At 40.8% G+C, this 16099-nt stretch overlaps 1 protein-coding gene across 7 annotated transcripts in view; it reads left to right on the top strand.

Moving 5' to 3' along the window:
• si:dkeyp-97b10.3 (NACHT, LRR and PYD domains-containing protein 1) overlaps positions 1-16099 on the top strand; it is a 92847-nt gene that overhangs the window by 26568 nt on the left and 50180 nt on the right. For all 7 annotated transcript variants that reach the window (XR_009651296.1, XR_009651295.1, XR_009651294.1 and 4 more), the window contains exon 2: positions 12526-12557. Coding sequence is in view for 2 of the 7 variants with exons in the window: in XM_060905845.1 (XP_060761828.1) it covers positions 12526-12557 (32 nt within the window). In the remaining 5 variants the exon portion in view is untranslated. The remainder of the gene's footprint in view (positions 1-12525; positions 12558-16099) is intronic.

The raw sequence follows: 16099 nt of genomic DNA, 5'->3' as shown, positions 1-16099 counted from the left end.
AAAAACATATTAAGAACATCCATTTCATCGAGGTTGGTACAGGGGAAGTTATGGAGAGTGGAAAGCATTGGAGACAAGGTTTTCAAGGTCAGCTACTATTCCTGGATCAGGAGACAGCCACTCATTCGTTCCAATCATGTCCAACCAGCTGCAGGTCAGCAGGGTGTCAGGTGGTCCTAGCTTCATTCTGGATAGGAGTGGGAATCGGCCACAAGTAATGCATAAAACCCCTGTTAAATCAGCAGTCTCTCTAGCAGATACAATTCCTGGTAAATATGTTGTATGTTTCTATGACAGACAGTGGTGGATAGGCAACATTTGTGCATTATCAGAGGAGGAACAAGATGTACAAGTAACATTTATCCATCCTCATGGTCCCTCTCAGACTTACAGCTGGCCCAGGAGAGAGGATAACTGTTGGGTCCCTCTGGTGCATGACATGAAAATCATTGATGCCCCACTTACATCAACTGTCAGGCAGTATAATCTTCCATCTGATGTGGAAAAGCAAATCAATACACTGTTTAAGCTCTTCAAATAAAGTATTTTTAAGGTTGTTATTTTTCCTACTACTGTAGGTTTGTAATTATATTGTAATATGCCTTAAAACAGCATTTCCGTCTATCGTAAAACATACTGTACTTGATACCTTAATATTTATAGTTTGGTTTAGTGTACCAACTTCATATTTTGTGCATTTGCTAATCAGAACAAGCTCTTTCCAGTGGTATAATTGTTTTTATGGTAGACCTTGTCATACATTTGTAATATGCATTTGAATTATAGGCGCAAAATGTTTTTTTGTTTTTATTTTTAAAGCCTAATAAATCAGAAAGTTTGATTTCTTTTGAACACATACCTAGTTGCCTAAAGAGTACTATGAGTCATAAATAAGAAAATTTGAAAGATCTGGTGTGCTTTAATGTGGAGATATGGGGCGTCAAAGTTGCTCCAAAGCACATTTTTTTATGATTTTCAGCAAGCCACATAACTTGGCAAATATTGAACTGTGAACTTTCTATTTTAGTATTTAAAGGCGGCTGGCATTGAAGAACAGTCCTTTAAAATTTCATGTATCTTGCATGAATAGTTTAAAAGTAATGACTTATGGAAGTTAGGTCTGTTTTCTGTAGCATGCGTTTCAACAGTGAAATTGGGGCTACGCCCCTTTTTTTTTTAAAGCCCCTATATCTCAGAAACTAATGAAGGTACAAACCTAAAATTTTGTGCACTATTTATTGGGCACACTGCCAATATTTCCAGAAAGTATGAAGCAAATCTGAGATGGTCAGTGGCGAACATTTTTCTAAATCTGGTGATCTGGGGTGGAATTTCCCTCCTATGTCCTTGACTTTCTGGTTGAAAGTGTACATCGTGTAGCCTACACAAGTCATATCTACTCATTTACAATGCAGAGTTAACCACTGAAAACTTTCTGTATCTATGTATAAGTTGTCTGACTAGCAGTGACATCATTGCTGGCAGGCTGGAGGCTTTCAGGGAGGAACTCGAACAGGAGGTGTGTCCACAAGCAGTTCATTCCTCCGTCGTGGAATTATAAACCTGGACAAGTCTGTACCAGTACAGTGTTTGTATCGAGACATACCTTCCACTAACAGACTGCAGGATCAAAAAGACATTATCCATTTGCTTCAGTGGTAATATTTGATCTGCATCAGTAAAGTGAAACTAAAGCTGTATTGAATTCAAGTGTAGAATTTTAGAAATTCACAGCAGCTTCGCTCCTTTTTATTCAGTATATTCCTCTAATGATATTTAGCGGCCGTGGTTTTGCATGTGCTGCATTGTATGACTCACCATACACCTGGCCTTAACATAGAAAGCATAAAAAAGAAAACATAACTAATAATTGTGTGTGTTTCCAGATGAATAATTAACAGTTATTGCATGAAATTGAGTTGTACATTTAAGCTGACAGCCGATGAGGCGCGCGTAGCACCAAGTCGACTATAAGCCATGTATGATATTGAGTGGAATAACTGTTTTATTCTGTCCAAATTCACTGGATTTTGAGAAACACAGCAGTTTTGTTTTTATTTTTTACAAATTCAATAAATAAAAACTTTACACAAAACGTCTGACAAAATAATTTCCGTTTAGAATGTAAACAAACCAGTGAAATGACAGTAGCAGTTTGTGAAAAAGGCTATAATAATAATTCTTGAAAAATAAAAAAGATATGTTCTTACCATCAGATACTTTCATTCCATATTTTGTTGCTTTTTTGTATTTTTGGGGTTTTTTCTTATTCTTCTTTAGGGTTTTTTGGTGGTTGGCAAACCAACTTAAAGGTACATTACCGTCACCGACTGGGCTGGAGTGTGGAACAGGAGATTGGGGGGGGGGGGTATATTCTTTTACCTGTCTCTGTTTCTTTTAAATACTTGATGATAAATTTTGGGGTTTTGTTTTCAAATAGAGTTTTTATTTCGTCCTCGGTTGGTTCAGCAACACACTCCGCCATTTTGTTTTTCTTTACTCACAGTATATGAGCTGATATCCTAGTAGTAGAATAGCCAATCAGAGCGCGTGATTGCTCATATCCAGTGAATGTGGATAGAATAATTATGTATATACACCAATCAGTCATAACATTATGACCACTGACAGGTGAAGTGATTAACATTAATTATCTCATTACAGTGGCACTTGTCAAGGGGTGGGATATATTAGGTATTAGGCAGCAAGAGAACAGTTAGTTCTTGAAGGTGATGTATTGGAAGCAGGAAAAATGGGCAAGCGTAAGGATCTGATGCGCCTTTTCCACCAAAGCAGTTCCAGGGCTGGTTCGGGGCCAGTGCTTAGTTTGGAACCGGGTTTTCTGTTTCCACTGACAAAGAACTGGCTCTGGGGCCAGAAAAAACGGTTCCAGGCTAGCACCAACTCTCTGCTGGGCCAGAGGAAAGAACCGCTTACGTCAGCGGGGGGGCGGAGTTGTTAAGACCAACAACAATAACAAGACCGCGAAAGATCGCCATTTTTAAGCGACGAGAAGCAGCAGCTGTACAAACGCGAAGTCATCCATTATTATTGTTGTTGTTGTTGCTGCTGCTTCTTCCATGTTGTTTTTGCTTCGATATTCGCGCCAAGGTTTATGCAAACGTAGCAACGTAACTGACGTATACAACGACGTAACTGACGTATACAGCGACGTAATGACGTGGCTTCCCTTAGCACTGCGAGCTACGGAAAAGCAAACTGGGTTCTCAGCTGGCTCGCAAGTTGAACGAGTTGTGAACCAGCACCAGCACTGGCCCCAAACCAGCCCTGGAACTGATTTGGTGGAAAAGGGGTATGAGTGACTTTGACAAGGGCCAAATTGTGATAGCGAGATGACTGGGTCTGAGCATCTCCAAAATGGCACATCTTGTGAGGTGTTCCCGGTATGTAGTGCTTAGTACCTACCAAAAGTGGTCCAAGGAACAGAAGAGCTACTGTAACACAAACTGTTGTGTCAGCATTAATTTTTTCAGCAGTTTGTACTACAGTAGCTTTTCTGTGGGATTGGACCATATGGGCTAGCCTTTGTACCTCATGTGAATCAGTGAGCCTTCGACACCCATGACCCCATTGCCGGTTCACCGGTTGTCCTTCCTTGGACAACCAAGGTACTAACCACTGCCATTTTGGAGATGCTCAGACCCAGTCATCTCGCCATCACAATTTGGTCCTTGTCAAAGTCACTCAGATCCTTACGCTTGCCCATTTTTCCTGCTTCCAACACATCAACTTCAAGAACTAACTGTTTTCTTGCTGCCTAATACCTAATATATCCCACCCCTTGACAGGTGCCACTGTAATGAGATAATTAATGTTAATCACTTTACCTGTCAGTGGTCATAATGTTATGTGTAGTTACGGTATATAGGTCTAATTAAAGTAATTCTGTTGTGTATGTAGTTTAAAAAATGTACATTTAGACCTGGTTGACGATTTGTGCAGTATTCACTATATTTTAATACTGTTCAAATGAAGACATTTTTGTCTTTTTTTTTTCCAAGGAGTGGGTATCAGCTGATAATATCAGTTATCAGTAATCACGGACCTTTTTATGGTTATTTGTCTCGGTGCTAAAAGTCCCTTCTGAACCCCAATTGGACAGTAATTTCAAAGGGTGTATCAAAGTGTGTACATCGTTTGGATTTCCATTTACATTTATTCACATTTAGATAATTTTATTTCTGAGAAGCAAGGTAGAGTCTGATCCAAGCACAGAGCTGTTAAAGTGACACAAGTGTAACAAGAACTAAATTTCTACCAACAGACCAGAAATGCAGAGGTGCATACAGAGAGTGTGGAATTACTCTGACTTTGTTTTTTCCTAAATGTGTTAATCTTGTGTACAGTCCAGTTTGATTTTATTTGCTCATTTACCATTGTGGAAATTCAGTCACCAATAAAAGCAGATCAGTCATTAGTTGCGTCAGTTTCCAAGCCTCCTGCACTTTGGAAGAAACTCTCTGCAAGTAAGCTCGAGTGAGCGAGGACATACAGTTTTAGCTTAAATAATACCTCGGCATAGTTCAGACAGAGAACAGCGGTTTGTCTGCCATGTGCTCAGAATAGTTCATTGTTTTCTCAGCTCAGTATTTCTCACTGGATGATGTACATCAAGTTATTTGATCACTGGGTTTGCTGTGAGTCTGGGCAATATTAACGTGTGGGACTTAATCCGAAATCTCATCTCATCTCATTATCTCTAGCCGCTTTATCCTTCTACAGGGTCGCAGGCAAGCTGGAGCCTATCCCAGCTGACTACGGGCGAAAGGCGGGGTACACCCTGGACAAGTCGCCAGGTCATGACAGGGCTGACACATAGACACAGACAACCATTCACACTCACATTCACACCTACGGTCAATTTAGAGTCACCAGTTAACCTAACCTGCATGTCTTTGGACTGTGGGGGAAACCGGAGCACCCGGAGGAAACCCACGCGGACACGGGGAGAACATGCAAACTCCACACAGAAAGGCCCTCGCCGGCCCCGGGGCTCGAACCCAGGACCTTCTTGCTGTGAGGCGACAGCGCTAACCACTACACCACCGTGCCGCCCTAATCCGAAATCTTCTGTTGGAAATTTTAAGGAATGGTTGCGAGTGTAAATCAAATACATGATCTATTTCAGGAATAACAGAAATCTCAATATACTGTATCTAACAGTTTACTTATTAACTGTTTACTTGTATATAAAAACCGAGTCGGCTATAAGCCATGTACAACGAGATAGAGTGGAATAACTGTTTTATTCTATCCACATTGACTGGATTTTTATTTTTATTTTGTGCAAATTCAGTAAATGAAAAACTTGATACAAAACGTCCGACAAAATCGTTTCCGCTTAGAACGTAAACAAACTGGTGAAGTGACAGTTGCAAATTGTGAAAAATGCAATAATAATAATAATTCTTGAAAAATAAAAAAAAGATACGTTCTTACCGGGCGGCATGATGGTGTAGTGGTTAGCACTGTCGCCTCACAGCAAGAAGGTTCCGGGTTCGAGCCCCGTGGCCGGCGAGGGCCTTTCTGTGCGGAGTTTGCATGTTGTCCGCGTGGGTTTCCTCCGGGTGCTCCAGTTTCTCCCACAGTCCAAAGACATGCAGGTTAGGTTAACTGGTGACTCTAAATTGACCGTGAGTGTGAATGGTTGTCTGTGTCTATGTGTCAGCCCTGTGATGACCTGGCGACTTGTCCAGGGTGTACCCCGCCTTTCGCCTGTAGTCAGCTGGGATAGGCTCCAGCTTGCCTGCGACCCTGTAGAACAGGATAAAGCGGCTAGAGATAATGAGATGAGACGTTCTTACCATCAAATACTTTTATTCCATATTTTGTTGCAATTTTTGGGGGGTTTCTTCGTCTTCTTCTTCTTTAGGGTTTTTTGGTGGTTGGCAAACCATCTTAAAGGTGCATTAAGCCAGTATCTCACTGGGCTGCGACAGCTTGCGACAAATTGCGAACGTCATTCGCGAGAGAGTTTCAAAAGTGTCTTGAAACATTCGCGGGGCTTCTCAATTTCCTCGCATGAGTCGCAAAGTGTCGCTCCTTCGTCGCTGAAATTTTGAACAAGTTCAAAAAATTAGTGCGACAAAATTTCTCTCAAAATAGCCACAACTGCATCGCTGGTGTCGCAAAGCCGTCGCGAACCCTTCTCGTCAGTTTCCGTGAGACAGGAAGTGCGAGTTCAGCCATAAAATGCGATAAAATATGCGAATATCAATTCAGTGTGATTCCAAGTGAGAATTGTCGCTAATTCGCATATTTTATCGCAATAGTTGTGTCTCCAACTAGTCACAGGCTGTCGCAGCCCAGTGAGATACTGGCTTTACCGCCACCGACTGGGCTGGAGTGTGGAACAGGAGATATGGGGGGGGGGGGGGGGGGGGACTATATTCTTTTACCTGCCTCTGTTTCTTTTAAATACTTGATAACAAATTTTGAGGGTTTTGTTTTCGAGTAGAGTTTTTATTTCGTCCTCGGTTAGTTCAGCAACACACTCCTCCATTTTGTTTATCTCTACTCACGGTATATGAGCTGATAACCTAGTAGTAGAGTAGCCAGTCAGAGCGCACAGTTGCTCATATCCAGTGAAAATGTGGACAGAATAAACAAATATATATATATATATAAAAAACGTGTTTACAGTTTACGTACATACCTTGTATCCGAAATCACTCACATGTTCACTACTCCCTACTCATTATATAGGGAATTACTATATAGAGGACTATATAGTGAGCTCATTGGTAAAATGAAAAAACACTTTCGGACACTACTCCACTGCACCGTTATTTACGTCATTACTGTCGCACAATTTAAACATGCCAGATCAGTCGGCTGGTGGGTTTTCAAAATAATAAATACATGCATGTATTTTTGTGATAAATATATATTATACTGAGCGTATTTCCCACATTCATAAATACAAAGTACTTTGTGTCTGCTGCATCTTTCAGTTCTTTTACTCAAGGCTGAATACTTTCTTCTTCTTCGCCGCTGCCTTTTATTAAATCAAATTTGAGGCTTTTGATTAATTCCTCGCTCTGTACGGCAACTTTTATTCTTGTATTTTATCTGTCTTATTCTATTTTAGCTTATTTTCTATTCTCTTACTATTTTTAATTGTACTTGAATGTCCGTTTATAATGTGTTTCTTCCTCCGTCCGTTCACCCCAACACACTTTTTTTTTTTTTCAGCGAAACTGCAGTGCATGATGGTGTATATACAGTATTGCTTGGTTAGTGACCATTGGTTGTACACTACTTTTCATGATGCATTGTGGGATACTTTGAGTCCACTATATAGGGTGTAATAATTCTCACTATACATTCGGACAGTGCTACAAAATAGCAAACTCATTATATAGTCCACTATACTGGGCTCACGCTAGCCGCTCGCACGTCCGCAAATTGCGAAGTTTTATTCCAATTTGCGAAAAGAAAATCATCTGTATTCGCATTTTATGTGAAAGTCATTTAAAGTTTAAGCAAAATCCATCAAACAATTTCTCAAGATAAACAGTACCTTTCAGGGCCTGAATTTGGGCGCGGGATTGCGGGTATCGCGCATATTTTTTTTTAATTCCCGCACCTTTAACGATTCTAATGCGAGAGATTCCCGCACACATTACTGCATTGCCTGACAACGTCAATCTAATAATGGATCAGTGTGAATGCGCGACTACCTTCTGTTCTCAAGGTTACTTGAATTTAACCCTCCTTTTACTGACTGACCCCCCTCTCCCCCCCGTAGCCTACTCAGAAAAAAAACAGCAGACACAGACCCCGTCCACACGTAGCCGGGTATCTGCTAAATCGAAGTTATTTTTCTACGTTTTGGCCTGTCATCCACATGAAAACACATCAAAAATGAATATTTAAAAAAACTCCGGGCAAAGTGAAGATTTTTGAGAACTCCGTGTATGCCTTTTCGTGTAGACAGAGATAACCGGAGTTTTGCATTTTAGAACGTCACAATCTGCGCCAAAAAAATGACAACAAATCTGCCCTGACGTCAAACGTGCGACCTTTGTTTACTGCAGAAGCCAGATTAAGCATGGACAAAGAGTAATGGATCGGAGTAGTGCCTTGAAAGCGTTAATTATTGTTGCAGGTGCTATTTACATGTTTAATTTTAGAAGCCCAACTACTGACAAGATTCCCAATCAACGTTTTCTTGCGTCTTTTGAAGTTTATACTCCAAAATTGTGTTTAGAAGCAATTCTGTCTCCGAGTCTGTCCAGACGAACGAGCTTGGCGTCATGTTTTATGTTTAGGCGGAAGTGACGCCAACAGAGGGCTATTCTGATGTGATTAGGGGGTAGGATTTGGGGAAATAATGCCATCTACAGGTTTGGAATGCTTATGAATGTGATTGAAAACGCAGATGTTCGGTTATGTGTGGAAGGGATTTTTTTCGAAGACGAGGTGGTGTGGATAAAACATTTTTATAAACGGAGGGGGGGAAAATGTTCGGTTTTAAAAATACCCGGCTACGTGTGTACATGGCCACAGACAGTTCACACACACAGATACAGCATGCGCACTCTTCCTCTCTCGGACTTTCGCTGTAAAACACATGGACCGCTGGCTAAAACATACCGGTACAAGTGCAGTGGCAGAAGTTTCCCCTGCTAAGAGGAAAACTCCTGAATCCGATGGTGGTAATAGCAGTGTGAGTGATACCGTTGAGAATACTGCTGAGAATACACAGGACGAGACAGCTAACATTAACTTCGACGTTGCAAAGGGGATTAGATCAGAGCATGGCTATAAGAAAAAAGTATTTACAAGGAAAAGCAAAGGACACTGATGCTGACAAAAGGGATGACCACTAGGAGAAAGAGTAGAAAAGACAACACATGTACAAGAATCCTGCACTCAGCAAAGATGAATTGTTCAGTGTTGAGAACAGTTTGATTTTTTTTAAATTAAAGATGGCATATGACACAGGAGACAGGGCTATATGGTATAAGAGAATCCTGAAAAGTCAACAAAGACTGTTGTCATGTTAACGTTCTATATGTGGACTGAAACAAAGTTTGTAAATTCATTCAGTGTTAAGAACAGTTTGATAGTGTTTTCTTATTTTAATTGTAGACATTAAACAGAGGACAGGGATGATCAGATCAGACATGAGAATAGAAAAATGATATAAAAGTTGATAAAAAAAGATGATATAAAAATGTTATAAAAGGAAAAAGCAAAGGTCACTGATTAAAGAGATGGCCACTAAAAGAAGAGACAAATAGCACAAACATAGTTAAGAGAATCCTGAAAAGTCAGCAGACTGGTTTAAGTTAGATTTTAAGTTAGACTTGTTGTGTCAATAAATTCATTGAGTGCTATTAAGAACAGACTGATTTTTTTCTTTTTTATAATTAAATGAAGCAGTGACACTTAAAGAATAGTGCATGAAGATGAGGAAGAAGCAGCTGTGTAAAGCAACACTAAGGAGGTTGTAAAATTAGCTTAACTAAAAGGCACACAACCTTCCAAACTCTTCCTAGAGCCTTACTCGCACTGCTAGAAAAAGGCTATTGGTGTTTGATGGCATAACAGTCAGTCAGCAATGTCATGCTGTAAAGGATCTCTTTCATTTTGTGGTGGTTTTCTACCCTCTACCCGAAACTGAACAGTCCATATCTTAGACGGCTGGTGGGAATAATACTTGCATTTATCCACCCTTTGTCTGAGAATGCTATCCAAATTTGGAGATATCAGAATGAAAAGTCTACTAAAAAGGATACCTCAAATGGTGACAAAAGGTTACATACTGTAGAGATCTTCAATCTGAGTAGTGGCAGAAGGTAAGACCTAAGCTATTTAAGCCCACAAGTAGCATCCCCCACAAACTGTATAAATCCCCCCCAAACTGTGTAAATCCCCCCCATTTGAGTCACTGAGGGGGGGAATTCCCCCCATTCTGAAAAATGAAATTCAGGCCCTGCCTTTCGTGTCTATCTTCGATGTTTTGATTTATAACCAACGCCCCTGAGTTTCGAAGCTTCTTATTGGTTGACCGCAAATTACGTCTTCCAATAGCATCGGACCTTACATATAAAATGATCAATTTCCGAGTTGCGCTGATAATGTCGCCAATTCTCGCTCATTAGTGAACAAGATTATAGCAAGGTTTGTTTAAAATAAATTATCCGACTTTACGTATGACAAAAACTTATCTAAAAAGTGAGATAACATATTAGAATATTCTGTTAGCTTTCTCAGTTAGGGATAAAAACACGATATAACCATTCTAAAGACGCATTTTCTACATATCAACCCTGACAGAACTTTGGAAGAACTCACAGATGAACCAGGATATATCGACCAAGTGTACCTTGTTTTCAGAGCGTTTTGACGCACATGGTTCAAAGTTTTGACTGCAAGTTTCACTTGAGAAATTAATGGTGAATATCGTTATATTTGGGTTATGAGATTAATTTATAAGAAACAACCATTGATTTTAACTCCCTGAGCTCCCTTCATCCTACCCATAAAGACACCCCCCTCCCCCTAAACACACACACATGGATCCCAATTATACACACACACACATACCCACACAGGCCAGTCAGCATACTATAGACCCTTTTCACTCACGTGACCTTCGTAAACGCAACCGCCATTTTGGACATGAAGAAATAACGGTTTATGGCACAGACCCTTTCGGTTCTCGCTCATCTAGCTGCTACAATGACTGCTTAGACTGCAACAATAATACCTAACACACATTTAAGTATCCGTCATAAAGACGTGAAACTCGTCGAGTGACGAGTGTGTTCATTGATAAGCTAACACAATCTAAAAGTAGACATACCATCACACTGCCCTGGCGCTGTGTACAGTTTACCTTCTATGGTTTGTGCACTCACTATTTGCCATTACTTTCTCCAACCCAGTGTTCGAACTATGCCGATATTTTCGGGGGGGGGGTCCCCTTTTTTCCCTTGGGGGGGGGGTCCCCTTTTTTTCCCTTGGGGGGGGGGGGGGGGGGGGGTGCTTGCGCTTGTCTCAGAGCGCGGATCTCCAAACACATGAGAAGCCTATCTTACGCACATATCACGCGGACTCCACACCTCCACACACGCATCGCATCTGAAGTCATAACTCATCAGGGGAAATCGTGTCCGCATTGGCATGTTCAAAAAACAACCTCGCGTCAACAATGATACCACACGCAAGAAAAAAAAACCAGTCAGGCTACTCAACACATCTGATCCACAGCAGCACCAAAGCATCACTGGAAATCATGTCAACAACCAATCTTCCATTTCAACACGCATCAACAAACAAATGGCACCACAAACATGAACGAATCGGTCAGGCTACCGATTCCAAACCCACAGCAGACGAATAATTAAATGCATCTTACCTTGAAGCAGAATCGACCACAAAGGAAGTCTGTTGGCACACTTCCTTTCTACTAGTTTGTGTCCCCAACCTGGCAGCAGCAGTCGTTGTCATATCGGTTTATTTTATCTTTGGTGTAAACACAACACTTCGGATATGCAAATGCTTCCCGTTACACACGATTGCTATGTCAATAAACATCATTTTGCCAATATTTTAGAGACCATCCATCTTCTCCGTCGGTCAGCATCTGTCGGGATCCGATAAAATGATAAATCTTGCCTTGTGTGTTGATGGTTACTACATCCAGGTGCACAACAATATAATGGCATGATGGAAGTCTTGCTGAAAGTAAAAACTTTCTTTGATGGCTATATTCCTTTCGATGCTTCGCCGTCGTTCCTCGTTGTTGGCTGTGGTAGACTACTGGTAGTTCATGTCCAAAATGGCGGCCGCGTTTGTCGTGACGTCACATGGGAAGGGTCCATAGAGGGTGACTAAGGGCTAAAAGGTGCATAGATAGCAAAGAATGCAAAGCACATCACACCAGATGTTAGATATAATTATAATGAAAAATATGGACTCCGTAAACCAGATTAAGCGGGTTAAATTAAACACACAATTTCATTACATATATACAGTTGAAGAAATGATCAAAATAAGAGGATTCAAGAATAAACAAGCATGCTATGAACATAAATCAAGAACATGGAAAGACAAAGGCAGGAAACAAGCTTGCAAACACTATTGAAACACCAACAAACTACAATAACAATTCATTTTTCAATATTATGTCAGTGCAAGAAACATTTAGAAGTATAACATATCTTGCTAAAAAAATTACTTTGCTAAAAAGAAAATTGTTCTTTTAGCATTTCTTGCTAAGCGAAATTGCAAATTGCTAAAGAAAAATTTGAGTCTTTAGCACTTTTCGCTAAAACAATTTGGGTCCCAGAGTGAGCACAGCTATACAGTGAGTAGTGAGTGATTCCAGACACAGGGATACACTTTACTTATGTTGTGCTTTTTACTTATTTGACTTTCTTTTTTCAGTACTCTACCAGTTTTTATTATGGCGTCATTAGTGTATGTCTTTCTATTTGTCTCTGTGTCTGGTATTTTATCGCAACTAATTTATCGCGTTTTTCTCTACAGAAATGGAGATATTCCTGCTTCAGATCTGAAAGGTAAGACGTACAGTTGTTCATATCTCCATTCCTCCACCAGAGAGCACTACAGCCCTATTTCTCCCTTCATTCAAGCCCTTCCTGATGTCTTTCTGTTCGCGCCGTACCACTTCTTCTTGTGTCAGCTGTTTGATAATTACTGCACTCGGTAGTTGTCCTTGATCTCGCTAATCATTTCTCAGGAGTGGAGCGCTGAAGCATTTTCTGAGATAATCACTTTCCTCCCACTACAGATGTGTATCAAGCTGTTACCCAGAGCTTGACTTTACTCGAAGGCAAACAGAAATCTACACGTTTTGGCCATCATCAGTGACGGCTGGCTGTGATACTAACCAGGAGGCTAAAATAATAGCTGAACACTATTAGACACTAATGGGAAGCTATTAGAGATGGCACGAGCTAAGGCCAAACAAAAAAAATTGTTTGTTTCCTATTACATGCCTTGAAAAATTAGGGTAGGTCGGTAGGGATTTTTTTTTTTTTTGGAAAAAAAATGTTTCCATGGCTATCACCCCTCTTTTTTCCCCCTTATTCACAACAAAATATCCACCCACCCAGCACTCTGTTTGAATGCATGTTTGCAGGTATTCTGTTTTCAGAAATAAACACTAAAGAACACTTTTCAAAGGTTTATTTCGAACCATACGCAAACTTCTCACACTGAACATGTGCACTGAACTGTAAAGATCAGCTGTTCAGTCAGTACGTTTACATGCACATCCAAATCGAGCTACTGTCGGTAATCGAGCAAAGGGTCCCAGCAGGGGTGCCAGAGAAATCCAATCCTACATGCAACTGTGAAATCGAGCTATTGTGTGAGGTGCATTGTGCACCCGAGCCACAGGTGGCGCTACATGCCCCATCGTGGTGGTACACTTCTGGTTGTCGTCATGAAGAAGAGCTATAGTGTTGCCAGATACTGCTGACGTTTTCCAGCCCAAAACATGTTCAAATCCGCCAAAATGCACTTAAAATCTGGCAACACTGGCAGTTCCGTGTTCAAGCTGTTAGGCTTGCTCTAACAGACTGTATGGCTACAAACTGTCCTGCGCAGACCACTGTTTTGTAAGACAACTTATTTTGCACAATTGTATATTTTTCTAAAGTCCATTTTTTGCTTACAAAAAATATTTTTTTTTGCTTACAATTTAACTTATGTCTTAATAAACACACAGAAAGTTCAGTTGTTTTGTTTTTATTGACATTCTTCAGATGTTGGACACACACACACACACAAATACAATGACTTGTTTATGTACACAATTCACAGCTATGCAACAGCTGTACAGATGTATTTGGTGACACAGTAAGTGAGCTAAATTTTAACAGTGCAAACAATGCCACAAAAAGAAAAGATTCATGCCGTTGTCATGATTCATTGTCATGCCGACCGAGGCTGTTGTGTTTCCTGCTTGTGGTCTCGTCACTCATCACTTCCGGAAGGGGCAATAAGTAGCTCGACTACTAGCTCGATAGGGTATACATGCACTAAGTAGCTCGGCAGAAATCGCATACCGTAAAATACCAAATAATAGCCTGGGCTATTATTTGTCTCAATCACGTAAGAGACCCGGCGCGTATTAGAGACTAGGCGGCTATTTGGAACAGGCGATTAATTCCTTCTTCACAAACACCTTCCCCAAAATCTACCTCAAAACGGGGAAAAAATCATCATTCTCAGATAGGCCTACTTTTAACCAGTATAACTTACAGTTTGTTTAGAGTTAGATTACAGATAGCACGGTGCCGACTTCGGGGAATTTTGAAGACGCAGAAAGCATCTTCGCATGGCACAGTCGGGGTGGATAAAAGATAAATCACACACCTTTTCCTGTTAATGACTAGTTAAGTGCATGCTTTACAAAATAATCAAGAAACCACACCATTGTCTGTGCGCAGCACTGTGATTTAATTACTCTGCAAAGTTATGGTCACTTGCTATCACCCTCACCCATGCAGCCTCCACCCTTTGCGCTTCGCGATGTCTGTCAATCTGAAATTGCATGGAGGGCGCGACGTTGAAGCAACATAATTAGGGTGCGAAGTGTCAAACCAAAGGGTTTTTTCTTATGCTGAAAAATAAGTGACCTGCAGTGGCTACATACTGTCATCTTGCATTCTCACGTTTCTCTCCAAGACGTCTCCCTATTTGGCCGATATGAGCCTATTCCCTGAGTGAGTTGGTACGGTGGCTCGACCCCGTAGAAAACTTAAAGTTCGGATGAAAGTTAGTTGAATAGGTTACTGACTTGTAGGCCTACATGTTGCCTGCCTGACGCATGCTTCTGCCCAACTTGCACGACAGATTACTTGTTGAAAAGGCCCCTTGGATTAGATTGGCCGCGAGCAGACTGAAATGCATGTTAGAACGCTCTCACCTTTTTTGTAAAGTGTCTTCCAGATCCGAATGGGTAAGGGCAAGTGAAATGGTATAAGGTCTTTAATAAAACTCAGTGTGTGCTTTGACGCATGCATTCGGCAATTTAGGTCGTTTAACAGAAGCAGCAGTCCAACCTTGGAAACCCGCAGTCCTCAATGTCACCACACACGCTGGCATTCGTTGGGTGAATACCCCAAAGGGGTATTCCTCATTCGATGACGTAAGTGATATCCCACACACCCATGTCAAACGTAATTGGCTAAGACATCTGTCAAAAGTTACGGAGTTGCATTCCTCAAGAAATATTACAGTAGACCAAGATTATAACATTGAAATGGCATGTTTATTATCACGTAACAAAATGTTGTAAACAGTATTATAGAAATAATTTCATTTTGCATTCATTCATTCATTCATTCATTCATTCATATTGTTTCGGTAGAAAACTATGCAATGCAAAATCGTTTAAACACCAGAAAACCAGAAAAGTGCTGGGCCTCAAGATTCTAGATAGAACGTTCGGACGCTTTTTTTTTTTTAGACCCCGGCGAGTGTTCGGAACCGGCCTTTATTTGTCACAACACACGCGTACACCCGGCCGTTAAAGGGAACTCGGCGGTTAATTGGAACTCGGCTATTATTTGGTATTTTACGGTAATCTAGGTCGTGTAGCTCGATTCCAAGAAATCAAGTTCGGTTCAATTTCAGCCGAATTAAGGTGTATACATGGCATTTTGAACTTCGATTTCAGTCGAGCAACGGCAGAAATTCGATTCTCTCTATGTGCATGTAAACGCACTGAGTGTCTACTTCCCATATGGCCTGTAGCTAATGTCTTTTATGCCTTTTAGAAGGCACTCGTCACATACTTCAATAACTGTTCTTAAATCTTTTTCTCAGATCTGGTTTAACACAGACAGAGTCTTTAAGACAATATGGACAAATGTCTGTTCTTCCAAATCCACTGCTATAGTAAGCTATTTCAACAGGATCTGCACAGTTGAGAGGCATTCCGACACCACAAACTGAGGCAAGAAAATGTTCGGCGGGTATTACTGGCACCCCGCAAGAGTACTCGAACTCTGACAGCAACACAGTGAGTGCTGTTTGTTGTCGGTGTGTCAACCGATGCTTCGCGTAGATGATTTCTATATTTACTCTA

The sequence above is a fragment of the Neoarius graeffei genome, chromosome 23 (genome assembly GCF_027579695.1).
Source record: "Neoarius graeffei isolate fNeoGra1 chromosome 23, fNeoGra1.pri, whole genome shotgun sequence".
Classification (NCBI taxonomy): Eukaryota; Metazoa; Chordata; class Actinopteri; order Siluriformes; family Ariidae; genus Neoarius; species Neoarius graeffei.
This window is presented reverse-complemented; position numbering and strand designations above follow the sequence as displayed.